Here is a 15,607-nt window from a genome sequence, read left to right on the forward strand (position 1 = left end):
AGAAATAGTCATTTTTTGAGACATTCGGAAATGGTAGCAGAAATGATAGAAATATGTCTGTATAACAATGTTTTCATTTTTAACCATGACATTTACCAACAAACTTGTGGGACAGCTATGGGAGTGTCATTTTCTTCAAGTTATGCAAACTTAACCATGGGATGGTGGGAAAAGTCCATAGATTGGGGAGAAGAAAACAAATGTTACATGGAACATGTCCCAGTCTGGCTGAGGTATATAGATGACCCATTCTTAAATTGGAGTGGTACTGAAGACTTGTTTGTGGAGTTCTTTGATAAACTAAATAGTAACAACATAGGACTCCAATTCACATACAAAACTAGTAGGGTCTCCATAGAATTTCTGGATATTGAGGTGTATATTGAAGACAACTCACTGCAAACGACTTTGTATCGAAAACCAACAGCCACAAACAGTATCCTACATGGATCAAGTTTCCATCCTAGGTCACTCCTTAAGAGTATTCCATATGGGGAGTTCATCAGGATAAAAATAAATTGTTCCAATGTAGAGGATATGGAGTTGAAATATCAGGAAATGGAACTTAGGTTCTTATCCAGAGGATATAAGACCAGAGATGTAAAGCAAGGAAAACAAAAAGCAAGACAGAAATCTAGAAAGGAAATCTTGGTACAAGCGGGTAATCAGAAGAGAAAAGAACAAGATAATAAGATACGCTTGATCCTGGATTACAGCAAGGAAAATACACAAATTTTGAACATTCTGAATAGGCATTGGCACCTGATCAAAAAAGACATAGATATTGGTCAGAAAGTAGATGAACGTCCCATTATAACGTACAGGAAAGCACCATTGTTGCAAGACAAGCTAGTGAAAAGTCATTTTGAATTACCATTGACATCTAACTGGCTGTGAACCTCACAAAGGTTTTTTTTTCTGTTGCAATAAATGTAAAGCATGTAGAATTGGTAGCAACAGAAAGCAAATAGAAGATCCCTATGGCATAGTTTTCACAATTGATGAAAGAATCACATGTGACACTACATTTGTAGTATGTGATAGAATGTCTCTGTGGTATGAGGTATGTGGGCAGTACTATTTGTCCCTTGAAAAAACAAATTACGAACTAAAACCCCATATGGGATTAATTGTCATCTTTAAGTCGCATTAGAAATCCAAGTTCATGAAGAAATATCGTGGTCCTTGTATCTGACTCTGTGTGTAGCGAGGATTATCATATACATTAATATATAGCTATTGATATATATTGAGATAAATATGCTTTACATCATATGGAATGCAAAGAGCTGTCCAGAGGAAAAAGCTAGATAGGGATAGCGTGAAAAGGAGAAATCCTCCTAGTACTAGTTGAGCAGCAAATTATGGGACTTGCTGCTCTGAGATAGAATTGAAGAATTCTAAACAATATAAAATTAAACCCCAAAAGTGGACAATACACTGTATTAAAAATGGGTTGTATATAACTTTTTCTATTTGCTCTTATCTCTCTTGGCGTAAAATTAGTTTTTGATGGGATGCTGTTTTCCCCCCCCCCTTTTCCAAATACTGGGACGTGAAAACATTTCAGGGAAAACATCTATAATCCCCCAAAAAATGTTAGATGTTTTGTATGCAAAAAAGAAAAGGTCAACAGTTAACAATAACAGTCAATTGGTTTTAAAAATTTTAAAATTCACATTTGTTTTGATTTACTATTGTGGTATGTGGGACGGAAATACGTTTTTATTTTTTTTGGTTTTTTTTTATGGGATTGTCACAGTGTGATATGTATATAATGATAAAAAAATGGTTATAACTACATTTCCCAGAATGCCCCATAATTGCAGACAATAGGAGAAATTCATTGATCCCCCCAACCCCCCCCACCTGGCTAGTTTTCAAAATGTTGATAAGGTTTCCTCAGTGCCAGCTGATACAAGACCCTTTCTCAGTGACAAATTGTGTGATTTTTTTTTTTTTTTTGCTCTGCACAAAGTCTCTCGACATGGTCACTGTTTTGTTCCTTTCCTGTCCCAGGTAATAAGCCTTCTTGCAGGCCCCATTTTTGTTGATGGACGTTTGGGAATGCTGGGATGGTAGGACTTATGCTGTTGTCTTCATCGTTGCAAAATGTTTTATTCCTTTTGTAAGTAAAATACTCCTTCACAATTGAACTTGAAACCTAAGCAATAGTATACAGTCCAGAGCTGTCCTTGATATCCAAATTATGTTCACTTGATTCTCCATTGTCAAGTAATGAATGATCTGTACACAATGAAAAATCTCTGTAAGACTCCGCATATTTGGTTGTCCTAAGTTTTTGGAAGAAGTTATTTGTAAATGTGACCAGAAAGGTCTGGCTAAAAAGTTGTATATTTGTTTTTACAAAATAACTCTGCACCCTTCTCAGTTATATCTGTAACCAGATGGGTACGTCCAAATTGTGCATATGTCCAACAATCGTTCTCAGAAGTTGAGAGAAATAAAAGGGCACAAAGGTTCAATGTGATTCTTTGCAATTTCAGGTCATTCAGTTTGTGATAAAAACTTTTTTCCTGTAGCCAACGTGTTTCACTCGACTAGAACTTCTTCAGGGCTTACTCCTTATTGGAATCATTCCCTTTATGATCTGTTTTCTGACATAGTTGATCTGTTGCCTCACACTTTCCTTTGATAGGGAACAGGTCAAAGTCACTGGCCAGGTTAAGTGTTCACTATTCCGACTGACAACTATAGGCAACAGTGATAGGTGTGATAATTAGTGAGCGTCTCAGTCACTATATTGTAAATCTTTTATGGTATGTTTAGTTGTGAGAATCAGACTTCAATGTAAAATCAATATAATTTTCACCAGTTTCTCTTGTATCCAGTTACATAGGCTATCTTGTATTTTGTTTGGGGAAATCTTGACCACACAAATGACCCCTTGCTGAATTCAGGGGCTGGTGTTCTTTTCACAAATGTTTAGCTTTCTCAGTTTACTCATCGGTTTTTAATCTATTGACAAATGGGAAAGTGAGAAGTATATGAAGTATCGACCATGGCTTACTAAAAATGCAAACATAATTTTAAAAATTATCAGTTTTTCCTTCTCTGCTGGAAGGAGGGTGTATTGAGCATTGCAAAGGTCTTGAAGTCATTTTTGGACATAAAATACACTTTCTTGTACAGCACTTTTTTTTGGGATAAAAGTTAATATATTTTAGGTATTTTATCAGCTGCCTCCAGAAAAGCAAGAACAAGACTTTACAAATGCTTTATAAAGATAGAAAGCAAAAAGGATTAAAGCTATGCAAAGAACGGTATTTGAGATCAAAGTGACAAACCCCTATTTGTCATTTAATGAATCAGCAGCAAGATGCATCAAAAAATGTCACTTGTAGTCTCAAAAAGTACCCGTCCTCCCTAAAAAGGGGCTGTTGGGCAGTACATAACCATGTTGTAAAGAAACTAAATGTCTAGCAAGACTGAGACAGCAATTTAGAGTTTTGCCTAAGAATAAACATATTTTTCTCTATCTCAAGAAACCTAAAAAAGGCTTTGGTACACCCAAATAGTAGTTCCGTCATAAAAGGACTTCACTCTTTATTTCCCTACAGGGCAGACTGAAAGGCTGTGTGTGAGCTGAGTACGACAAGCTATGTCCGTGGTGGTTCGCATATGCAAGCATGACAGCATATTGGGGGTGAAAAGGGGCTACCAAGAGTATGCTGGTTATGGCAGAAGGGATGGCCTAGCTCTTTTCAGCTGTTAATTTGAGTCTATAATTGAGGCAAGTCAGGGTGACAGGTGAAAAGAGGGGTTATACTTTAAGCCTCATTATGAGGCCGGTGGTCCAAGTACCGCCAGCCTCACAGTAACAGTCAGACTGCCGCAGCTGTGGCGGTCCAACCATCACATTACAACTCTGGTGGGTCGACCCGCTGTCCCAGCCAAGGAAAACATGGTTCCTGACGGGTTGACTAGTTGTACTCTGCCATGGCAGCGCTGAAGTCAAGTGCCTCAGTGCTGATTACAACTCTGATTTCCGCTAGACTTTCCATGGCGGGGTCCCCACCATGGAAAAGCTGTCAGAAAGCCAGTGCTGAAGGCCATGGGCAGTGCGGGGGCCCCACTGCCCAGCACTATCGGAATGCGCACTGTCTGCTTTGTAATACAACAGGCAGTGGGGGTGCGTCCTCCCCGTGAGTTTGGCAGTCAGCTCGTCCGGGCGCCAAACTCTTTAATGAGGGCCTTTGTGAGGAAGAAAAGTGGAAAGCAGAAAATTGTAGTTTTCTTGAATTATTAACTAAAAATAAGATAATTTCTCAATCGAAGAAGAATTTCCAGACTTTGTTTTTTCGAGTTCATCTGCTGTCCTCATGTTCAGCAGTATAACTTGCAAGGTCTGTTTTCAGAACACCACTACTTCACAGATTGCAACCTTGAGGGTCCAACATCCTTCATGAACTCTTTGACCACAGAAAGAGCATGGGATTCAGCATGATCATTAAAGAGTACAATTTTCAGATTTTATTTAAAATCACAAACACACTTAGGTTAAATGGGCAATATGACTCTACCCCCAGGAACAGCAAGTCACCTATCCTTTCATTTTGTGACGATATAAAGAAGGGAGCAGGTGCACTCTTGTATTGAATGAAAAAAGTATCAGTGTGTAGAAGAGGCTAAGGTCCCCTCTGCATTGCACAAAACTTATTTTGGAAAACAGACCCTATTTACCTTTAGTTTTCAAACATACGATAAATAAACTGCACAGATAATCACTGTCTTAACTTCAGTCTTTTTTGCCCAGGAAACAGCAATCGTGACGCACTGTTTTGTGGAAAAGAACTGGGTATTGTTTTGTATGAGGGTCCTCGAGCATATGTTTATATTTCATCACTCCTTATTGGGAAACACGTCAGAAACTGTGTAAACATGTGCACTGAAGTGACCTGTTGCTTTGGAGATGGTAATTTAATGATTTCACTGGGATACTTTGAAGACACTGGGTAGTTCAACTTATATTTTTCATTGTAGCCGGAAGTACCATCTTCATTTACCACGCTGCGGTAATTCTCTTGCTTTTCACAGGCTGTTTGGGGTGAAGGTAGTATACGTGGATACATAGTAAGAGTTGTACTAGTTTGCACACTTCATATGACTTCCCTAAACACACCCTTTCAATAAACATTACTAAGAAAAGTGCCAACATTTTGCAGTAGAGCCTGATACCAAAGGAATTATTTTTTTTAAATGATTTCTTATGTTGCGTTTAAAATGCGACTGCATTTTGTCAGCTGTTCACATAAACCTAGTTTGTACCATAACCTAATGGAGAAAGACCTGTTTTCTTGAGGCCTCCTTGGTGATAAATGTAAGGGGTTACAATGTTGGCTTGTTGCCTTTTGTCTGCAAGGGGCCACTAAGCTTAGGGTTTCATCAAGTCCTGAGTTTCGTCCTCCCTCTAAGGATTTCCATTTTTACCACTGCACACAAGGGCTGTTCATTCATCCCTCTTTGCCTTCCTCCTTACCCCATTATAAGTAGGCCGAGACTGATACATTTCAGAATTGTCAGTATTCCTTTATTAGCTTCACAGACAAGGAAACGAGATAAGTAGAAAGCATGCATAAATCTAGAGTCTACAAATTTGAAGAATGTGCATAAAAGTAAATTAGATGGGATTGCCTTTCCTTGTGCCCTCATTAGTTACCTTGGTACTTGTATAGCATATAATTGAGCACAGACACAGAAGGATATTTGGTGGAGGAAAGAAGGGAGCAGAGTGTATGCATGTAGAATGTCTGCACAGGTGGAGGGGATTGGACATGGTTACATTATTGTGACATCACTTTTGCTATTTATGTGCTTTTCTGTTAAATGTGGGTTTGACAAACTGTTGTACTGTCCTTCAGTGCTTATTTCTTCCTGTGTTAATACTTTTCATTCTTCTCTTTATAGTATGTTGAAGACAATTTAGGTGTGATGTCTGTCGGTTTCCTGTTAAGCAGTCCGGATGACGCTGTTATTTGGAGGGGACCAAAGAAAAATGGTGTGTTCTTTTTTTATTTTTCTGACACATCATTGAGAACTTTGGTGGCAGTTCTGTCTGCACCACTAAAGAAATCAATGATGCATGTGGGTGGTGGGATGAGGTCTGTATGTACTGTGTGTGTGTGTGTGTGTGTGTGTGTGTGTGTGTGTGTATATATATATATATATATATATATATATATGTTTGATGGTATGTGCAGCTGTAGATACACAAGCTTTGCATAAGTACGCTATCTATTTTTTTTCTTACTTTTTTTTAAAATATATTTTTATTAACATTTTGCTGTTACGCAGTTACATACTTGTTCATTTCACATGCATTTTTTGTTTATAATGCTATATTCTACTTTTTGTTCATTGTTTGCTCTTTTTATTATCGTTAGTCTTATTGTTCTTTATTCAACAAACTGTGCTCATTTACTTGTTAAAGCGCATTTCCTTTCACTGTTCTGTATAATCAACAATCAAACAACAAACTTGAACCCTTTCTTCCTTGTAACTTGGGAGGATGGTGTAAGGGGTTAGGTGCAGGAAGACAAGGGTGGTGAGAGGGGAAGAGGAAGGTGGGGGGGAGGGAGAACACGAGGTATGTGGTATACAATTTCTGGTGACAGTCATATTGAACTAATTGGAGGTAGGGAAAGGAGGAAGGGGAGAAAAAAGAAAAAACAGACTCCAGGAGGTCAACTTTACGGCTTTGTGCGAATGGCTTTTGTCATCGTTGGCTTGAAGGTACTATAATATATCCATTTTTGAGCAGGGGAAGATGTCAACCCAGGGCACACCGTGGGGGCGGCGGGTCACTCACACTGCTTGCTATTTCTGTCAGTGGAGTGGGGGTCTGAGGTCCAACTGTCTTCGCACCCTTACTCTCGATGTGATCTATGTGTGGTTTGGGTCTGTTTTGGGTGCCTGCATATGTGCTTCCACCATTTGGCTCCATCCTCGGTGTGGATTGGGTTTCACTGGTTTCTCCTACTGGGCTTGCCAGCCTCTTATTTATACTGTCCCAGCTCGTCATTAAATTCTCCCACCCCGGAGCTATAGGAACCTGGCGAATATTCCTGGCTTCTTCTGCTTTTAGGACCTGTAGTTCAGCTCTAGACCATGTTGATATATCCCTTTTCCAGTCGGTCAGCAGAGGGTGATCTGCGGCCTTCCAGCCCCTTGAGATTAGTCTCTTATAAAGAGCCAGGGAAAGGTCCAGAAAGCGCCCCTTCACTTTTCCGCAAAGTGCAGCTGGTCTAAGGCCCAGCAGACACAGCTCAGGGGTGGGTCTCAACTCAAACTCAAACAATTCAGTTAGGGTGGGCAATATTTCCCTCCAGCCAGTCTGGATGGCCGGACAAGTCCAAACCATGTGGTCAAAATCTGCCCCTCCTCCTCCGCATCTCGGGCAAGTCCCCGGGGCCCCTCCATATATACGGAATTGCCTGTGAGGCGTGAGGTACGTTCTGTGCAAATAATTATATTGAATGTACCTTAACCGTGTATTGCGTGATATCTTCCGGGGGTAGGCCAGTATTCTCTTCCACTCTGAGACAGTTAGTTCCCGCCCAACTGTGCCCTCCCACCATCCTCTCAGCGACCGTAAGGGGTCTAAGGCTGCCTCAACTTGGGCCCGATATATTTTGGTGATCAGATGTGATTCCTCCCCTAATGTCAACAGTGAGTGCAGGACCTCATGTGTGTCAGGTTCCGCATTCACTGTGTCCCAGTGAGCACTAGCCTCCCGTAAAGCAGGAACTGCCCCCCGGGAACACCCTCTTCCGTTAATTCAACAAATCATCTCATCACTCCCTCCTTGAAGAGTCCTCCCACTGCTTCTATTCCAGCTGACAACCAGGGGCCAAGTCCCGTGTTTCCCGGCCCCCTCCCCCTAGGTTCTATGGCGAGCACCGCCAGTGGCAAAGCTGGGGAATATGGAGGGCCCACTCCCACTCTTTTCGTACATCTTTTCCAGCATGCCATTGCCACTTTTATTATTATATTGTTCCCAGGGGGGGTTATCTTTCTGTTTGCCATGCATGCCGCAATCCACGCCGTGTCAATTACTCCTTGGGCTGTATATAAATCCAGTTGGCCCCGGCCCGCAAGCCAACCGGGTATCCACTGTAATTGGGATGCCAGGTAGTATGCCTCAAAGTCAGGGGCTCCCAGGCCTCCCGCGTGGGGTGGTCTGCAGATAGTTGTAAGTGTAGTTCGTCTGCGCCCATTGTCCCATATTAGTTCTCTGAGTAATGTGTTCAGATCGCGGAACCATGCCCGGGGTATTAACAGTGGCAAGTTGGTGAAGTAATAGAGAAGTCGGGGGAGCATGATCATCTTGGAGAGCGCCACTCTGGCCATCACTGACAGTTTCAGAGAGCGCCAAAATTCTACTGATGATCTCAGGGATCGGAGCGCTCTACCAAGGTTGCCCTCTCTTAAGTCTCCCATGTCATGGTAGATCTGGATCCCCAGGTATCTAAATGTCCGTGGGGCCCATTTCAGGTCTGTTGGGCACGTTGCGGGACATCTATATCCAGGCGTCAGGGGGAACACATATGTTTTATTACAGTTAAGTCTTAATCCTGACACCTCTCCGAACTCCTCCAGGGCGTTCAGGGCCCAGGGGAGACCACTCGCCCCATCTCTAAGATAGATCAAGATGTCATCTGCATATAGCGAGATAATGTGATCCGTTGGTCCCCACCGAATCCCTCTGCCCGCTCCGTCCCCGCGTACCCACGCCGCCAGGGGCTCCATCACCAGGGCGAACAACAATGGAGATGGGGGGCATCCCTGTCTAGTTCCTCGGTGCACTGGGTAAGCACCAGAGATTGTCCTACCCGTCTTGACCCTTGCCAGTGGGGATGAGTATAATAGGTCCACCCATTCGACCCAGCCCTCACCCAGGCCCATTTTTAACATTGTCGCCGTCAGGTAGTCCCATCTGATTGAGTCGAAGGCCTTTTCAAAGTCCACTGCTAGCATGGTCCCGGCAGGCGGCTTCGATTCACTGGGCATATGTATGATAGAGAAAATACGCCTAAGATTCAGAGAGGTGCTGCGACCAGGTATGAAAATGTTCTGGTCAGGATGTATCAGGGTGGGCATAAGAGGTAATAGCCGGTTGGCCAGGATCTTACTGAGGATCTTAAAGTCGCTATTTAGCATTGATAGTGGGCGAAAGTGTTACTGATGCCTCCCTACTATTTGTTTTAGGGAGTGGCACTACCAATGCCTCACACAGTGTGCGTGGGAGTTCTCCGTTCTTTGCCGATTCCATATACATTTCTATCAGTCTGGGGATTTATACTTTTTTATAAAAATCCATAGGAAGACCATCTGTACCAGGGGTCTTCCACGGGGCCAGCTGTGCAATTGCTTCAGTTGTCTCATCCGTGGTCACTGGGCTCAATACCGGTAGGGGTATCCGAGTTAGGAAATTGTCAAGAATCCCCGTCCCCAAGTCTGTGGGCTTCCTGTATAAGTGTGTATAGTAATCTCTAAATGCGTCGTTAATGGATTCTGGACTGATTCTGCGTGTGTCCCCCCCCCCTGTCTAGTACACTTGCAATAGGGTCACTATCTCCGTTCGGGCGTACCAGCCATGCCAAGAGTCTACCGGATCTCCCCTCTTCTGATTGTATGGATGCCAAGTATCTTTGCATACTGTGGCATCTAAGTCGCTCTTCAGCTTGGGAGTGCTCTCTATGTGCACGTTCGTACTCTTCATCCACTTGCCTTGCAGGGCCCTGTCTCAGCTCCCCCTCGTGAATGACCCTCTCCAGTGCGTTTAATTCTCTCTCAAGCGTACGTTTTATCCCCACCGACTCTCCAAGACAGTGACCCCGCGTCCCCACTTTGAGTGTCTCCCACTCTATGCCTCTGGCGGAAGTGGATCCCTGGTTAGCTTCTATATGTTCTGTTAGGTAGCATCGTAATTTCTCCCTGTATGCCTGGTCTTCTAGCGCCGTCGGGAGCATTCTCCATGACGGTATGGGGCGTCTGTCCTGTGATACCCTCAATGTCAGTAATAGAGGGTTGTGATCTGATATTGTGCGGGCAAGGTACTCCGCATGGGTCATACTTCGGGCCAGTCCCGCAGTGCAAACTATCCTATCGATTCTAGTGTGTACCTGGTGGAGGCCCGAGTAAAACTAATAATCCCTGGTAGCTGGGTGTTGAAACCGCCATGCATCTACCAGCCCCCAGGCGTCTAGCCACTCAACTAGTTTTTTTGCTGTTTTGGTTGATGTTGCTCCCTGTAGTGGGGGGTTAGATCTATCTAAGTCAATGTCGAGCACTGCGTTAAAGTCTCCTCCTATTAGTACTTCCCCCATGTGTTGACGAGTGGGGTGCCTAGACAGGCTCGTCATGAATGATGTTTGGTCCTGGTTGGGGGCTTATATACAACTCAGGATCAACTGGAGCCCCTGTAATTTCCCTTCCAATATGACAAACCTTCCCTCTCTATCTATGTTGGAGGAATCAATCGCGAAGGGGACCCCCGCCCTAATCCAAATCAGAACTCCTCTTGCGTAAGCTGAATATTCTGTGGCAAACACCTGTCCCCTCCATCTCCGCCTTAGTTTCTCTCCCTCTCCGGGTGCGAGATGGGTCTCTTGTAACATAGCTATCTGCACCCCTCTCCTTTTTAAAAAGGAAAGAATTCTATGTCTCTTAGCAGGAGTACCCATCCCCCTAACATTCCAAGTTATGATATTGTAGTCCGCCATCCTATTCTCAAAGCCTGTTCTATGTAGGGTCGGCACGCCCATGGCCCGACCGATTCTCCCATAAGCTTGTACCTTCATTATGTTCAGTCCATTTCACACATGTAGCCGATATAACTAGTAACCGCAAACCCCAACTCCTCATCCCCAGGGCACCTCCGGAACTGTAGGCTGCCCAATAAGTTCTGCAACACTGCAAATTATTCAAACACATCAATGCAATACTCGCCAGTCAGGACTGACAGGCGAGAGACAGGTCCGGGGGAGCGGCCAGGTCCGGAGGGGCCATTTCACTACTTATCTTGTCTCGCCTTTCAGCGCCGGTGCGGGTTCGATCTATGCAAGTTCGTCAGCGGTGTGCGGGGTCACTCTTGGTGCGTAAGTCGAGTCCCCAGAGCCATCAGGCGAGGACACCACTGTATCGTCCGATTCTTCTTCAGAGACTTCCAGGGGCGATGACTCTCCGCCCACCTTGGCCGCCGCCTCCAGGGCCTCTCTCTTGCCAGTCTCCCTCTGTGTCCGCATTGGCGCCAGTCGCTTGCGGTCTCTGGGCCTTTTCCCCTTCAGGGCCTGCCGGGTCCCGCCCGCCCCGCGATTCTCAGGTGCAGGTTGCGCCGGTCGTGTCCCAAATCTTTCGAGCCATTCCCATGCTTCCTCTGGAGTTTGGAAGAATGTGGTTTTCCCCTCCGCAATCACTCGTAGTCTTGCTGGGTAGAGTAGCGAGTACTGTATCCCTTCTTCTCGCAAGGTTCTTTTAACGGCTAAGAAGGAGGCGCTTGTTTTGGACCTCCCAAGGTGAAGTCAGGGAATAGTGTCGCTTCGCCATTGGCTACTTTAAACGGGCCCGTTTCCCTGGCTTTCTGTAAGAGGATGTCTCTGTCTCTGTAGTGCAGGAGTTTAGCAATTACAGCCCGTGGTGGCCTGCCAGGAGCGAGTGGTCTAGCTGGCACACAATGTGCTCTCTCCAGTGAGTAAAAGGGGGTCAGACATCCTGGTGCGACAACTGTGCTTAGCCATTTCTCCAGAAACTCCACTATATTCGTCCCCTCTGCCCCCTCAGGGAGGCCCACCACGCGAATATTGTTCCTCCTATTTCTACCTTCTGCGTCTTCAGCTCGTTGTTCGAGCTTCGCCACTCTGCCAGCCAAGGAGGTCACCTCCGCTGATACGTCTTCTTGTTTTGGGACGACTTCCGCTAGCGTTGCTTCCGCTTCTTTTACTCTGTCGGCCAATTTGTGATGATCGGCTCTCAGGAGGCCCACCTCTATCGCCACCTGATTGATGTCGCGCTGTAATGTGGATTTGGTGTCCTCAATGGCACCCAGTATCTTGTCTAGGGTGTCTTGTACTTTGATTTGTGACTGGCTCTGCATGGTCGGCTCATTGTCCCCCATTGGTGTCGGTGTCAGGGGGTCCATGGCTTTGTTCCTTGGGGGGGACATTGGCCAGGCAGGAAGGGGCGTCTCAGTGAGTCTGGCGCACAGTTCAAGTGCTTATGCTGTTTGCTGTTGATTTGTCCACTAGTCCAGGGCACTGTTGTCGCAGTCTCAGGGTCCGGTTGCTCCAGGGAGAGCCTCAGGCGCTCCGCCAGCTACTCCCAGCGCGATAAGCGGCGGCAAGCGGCCGGGTCGAGGTTCTCCGCTAACGTTGCGTGGTCCGACTCCACCGAGGGTCCGTGCCGGCGCTGCAGTCAGGTCCCAGCGGCCCCCCTCGTTCACGCGGATTACCGTGTCCGTCCCTCGATAGAGGGTCACCTGATCCAGTGCGCTCAGGCCTGGGTCCGCCGGTGGCCCTTCGCGGACCAAACGATCATGCGTGTGCTGTGCTCAGCCCCCCGGTCGCGTCCCATCTACTCCATAGATGAGAAAACGGTTTTGGGCTAAACCGGGGCTGTTGTATTTTCGTAGAATTGCGTCGTTGTGCGTAGAAGGGGTGGGCGCAGTAGGCCTTCAGCTCAGCGTTGGTCCGGTCAACCAAAGGGGGCCTGCACCTGGCAACAAGGGTACCCGGCCTCCAACCCCGGCAGACAACGGCGACCGGCGCAGGGCGATTCCGCAGTGCCCCGCCCCACAAAGGATAATCAATGTTCATCCTGGGTTGCCCTGGGCGTAGAAAGTCTCGTCGTCGGCATCCGGGGGTTCCTGGGCAGCAGTCACCGGCGCTCCGATTGTGCGTTCCCCAGGGGGTGTACCCAAAGCGGACTCCTCACCGGGCAGCGCCGGGGGGCCCCTCGTCCCCGCGTCTCCTCAGTGCATGCAGTCCCGCAGCCAGGAGGCACCAGGCCCCGCCCCCCGAGCAGGAGGCCGACTCGTCACCGGCAGGAGCCCCCACCAGACGCTCCGGTTTGCACCCCCCCCTTCAGGGTGGGCCCGCATCTGAATCTGGCGCTGGGCGCAGCGCGCTGCCCAATCCGGGATCGCGGCCGCAATCTGGCGGCGATTTCGTGGGTCCCGGTCCGCGCCGGGGCGCACAAGTCCGCTGGAGGCCGCCCCCGGGGTCGCGGCTGCGCTCGAGCGGCCCCGCCCGTACCAGCCGCTCACCTTCACTGCTGCTCTGAAACGGGGAGCCTCTCAGTCCAGCGCGTCCCGGCCCCGCCCGTCGACAGGGCCGCGGCCTCTTTGTAGTCCCGGGCAGCCCCAGTCACTCGGGAGCCCGCTCCAGGGGCGAGACCGCACCTCCGCAGTCCCCCCCGTCCGCAGCGATCGTCTCACTCTTCACTGAGTGCAAGACCGCCCGCCTCAGCACGTCCAGGCACCAATTTAAAGTAGGCCCCTCCGGAGCCGAACAGTTAAGCGTGTGCCATGCTCGGCTCCGTGGCCCCGCCCCTATAAGTACGCTATCTAGTGTTGGGCTTAGAGTGTTACAAGTTGTTTTTCTTCAAAGAAGGTTTTCAAGTCACGGGATCGAGTGACTCCTCCTATGGGTGATACTGCACCTGGGCACAGAGTCCTTTGTTAGATTGTTTTCTCTCCGCCGTCTGGTTCGGATGTGTTTCCTCTTGCTCTGGTGGATCTGGGTTCGGTATTTCTGATATTTATTCTACCTTTCTATAATAACGTTGGTATTGCTTCGGTCGGGTTTCCCATTTATACTAAATCCGATTGAGAACGTCTGGGTCTAATTCTCACCCTTAAAACGACCACCATTTTAGGGCCTCCTTCAGTGTAGGGCTGATGGAACAAACTCTGTTTTTATTCTGTCCTCGGTGTCACGCTAAATTTCAAAACACCGATCAACATTCTGTGTGTAATCTCTGTCTATCTCCAGATCATCGAGAAGAAACTTGCGACGCATGCAGATCATTTTGATGTAAAAAGTCACTCCGGGACCGCCAAGCTCGTCGTCTCAAAATGGCATCCAAGTCCACAGAAGAGAAACCTGATATCTTTCCTGAAGAACACGACAAGGGTCAGCGTTTTCCATCCAAGACTCTGACTCAGATCAACACTCTGATGATGATAGCCACTATGTGCCTCTGGCGCAGTACGTGAATACAGCTGCCCCATCGCACCACACAAAGATACCCTGAAAAGACTCCAGCACTAGTCGTCGGTCCTCCACTGCCTTCAGGCCATGGTTGGATTCGAAAAGAAAGTCCGAATGACCAACCTTCGGGTTCGGCACAGAGAACAAAGACTAAAGTGCGTTCGGCATCGATCAGACACCCGGGTACACCTCTTTCGGAATCGAGTCGAAAGTTAGAAGGGAAAGCTTTGGAGCTGAAACAATATACACTCATCTTCGGAGCCAATGTTTTTGGTTCGAGCCAAGCACTTCATACATAAACCTTCGGAGTCTAAGGACATGGGTAGCAACCAAACTACTTCATCCCACTAATTTTCGGACATACAACCTACTTTAGAGGTTATGGACGCTAAATTGTGAAAACTACACTTTCAAAAGGACACAGAAAGAATAATTGCTTCTCCTCCAATATCCTTTAAGAGCAAATTAACCTTTAAACATACGTTAAAGGATGCACTTCCCCCCCAAAAAGGTCTCCAAGGATAAAGAACAGCAAGACACAAACAGCCTTCACCACCACATTTACCTGTTCTTCTTCTACACCACCACCATCACACACATCACCGCTACCATACACGTCCTCATTATTACCACTTAGGGATGATTTTAGAGATGACCAGCAGGATAAAGATCCATGGGATATATAATCCAGATCCCGTTCTTCCAAATGCTCCAGACTTGTATCCTGCTAGATCTTCCCCAACAGAAGACACTAATGCATATAACCAAGTAATAGCCAGAGCTGCTGAATATCATAATGTGAAGATGCATACAGATCAATTAGAACAAGACTTCCTCTTTGACACAATAGCGTCTACACATAAGCAATATCGGTGTCTTCCCATGCTTCCCGGAATGCTCTGATATTTTCCAGGAAGCCGTAAAGGCCAGAATTATCACTCCTAGGGCAGATAAAACATATAAACCTGCATCCTGAGACCCAGTGTTTTATAAAAACTCAATTACCACCTGACTCAATTGTCGTTAGCGCATGTAAGGAAAAGGATGAACAGTCAGTCCACAGAAGACTCTCCTCCTCCAGAAAAAGAAAGCAAGAAAATAGATGCAGCAGGTAAATGAGTAGCCTCACAAGCTGCAAATCATTGGAGGATAGCCAACTCACAAGCTCTCTTGGCTAGGTATGATAGGGCCCACTGGGATGAAATGGAAGAACTCTTGCAGTACCTTCCTCCAGAACACCAAAAGAGGGGACAACAAATAATCACAGATGGACAAGCAATATCTAATAATGCTATTAGATCTGCTATGGATGCAGCTGATACAGCAGCCAGATCAATCAACACCAGTATTCTTATTAGAAGACATGCCTGGGTAAGATG

General features: G+C 46.5%; 1 protein-coding gene across 1 annotated transcript in view; it reads left to right on the forward strand.

The window, feature by feature from the left end:
- Window positions 1-15,607, forward strand: part of NUBP1 (NUBP iron-sulfur cluster assembly factor 1, cytosolic) — a 320,559-nt gene that overhangs the window by 51,220 nt on the left and 253,732 nt on the right. The window contains exon 6 of the mRNA XM_069210416.1: window positions 5,929-6,019. Coding sequence (XP_069066517.1) covers window positions 5,929-6,019 — 91 coding nt within the window. The remainder of the gene's footprint in view (window positions 1-5,928; window positions 6,020-15,607) is intronic.

This window comes from Pleurodeles waltl, chromosome 10 (assembly GCF_031143425.1).
Source record: "Pleurodeles waltl isolate 20211129_DDA chromosome 10, aPleWal1.hap1.20221129, whole genome shotgun sequence".
Taxonomy (NCBI): Eukaryota; Metazoa; Chordata; class Amphibia; order Caudata; family Salamandridae; genus Pleurodeles; species Pleurodeles waltl.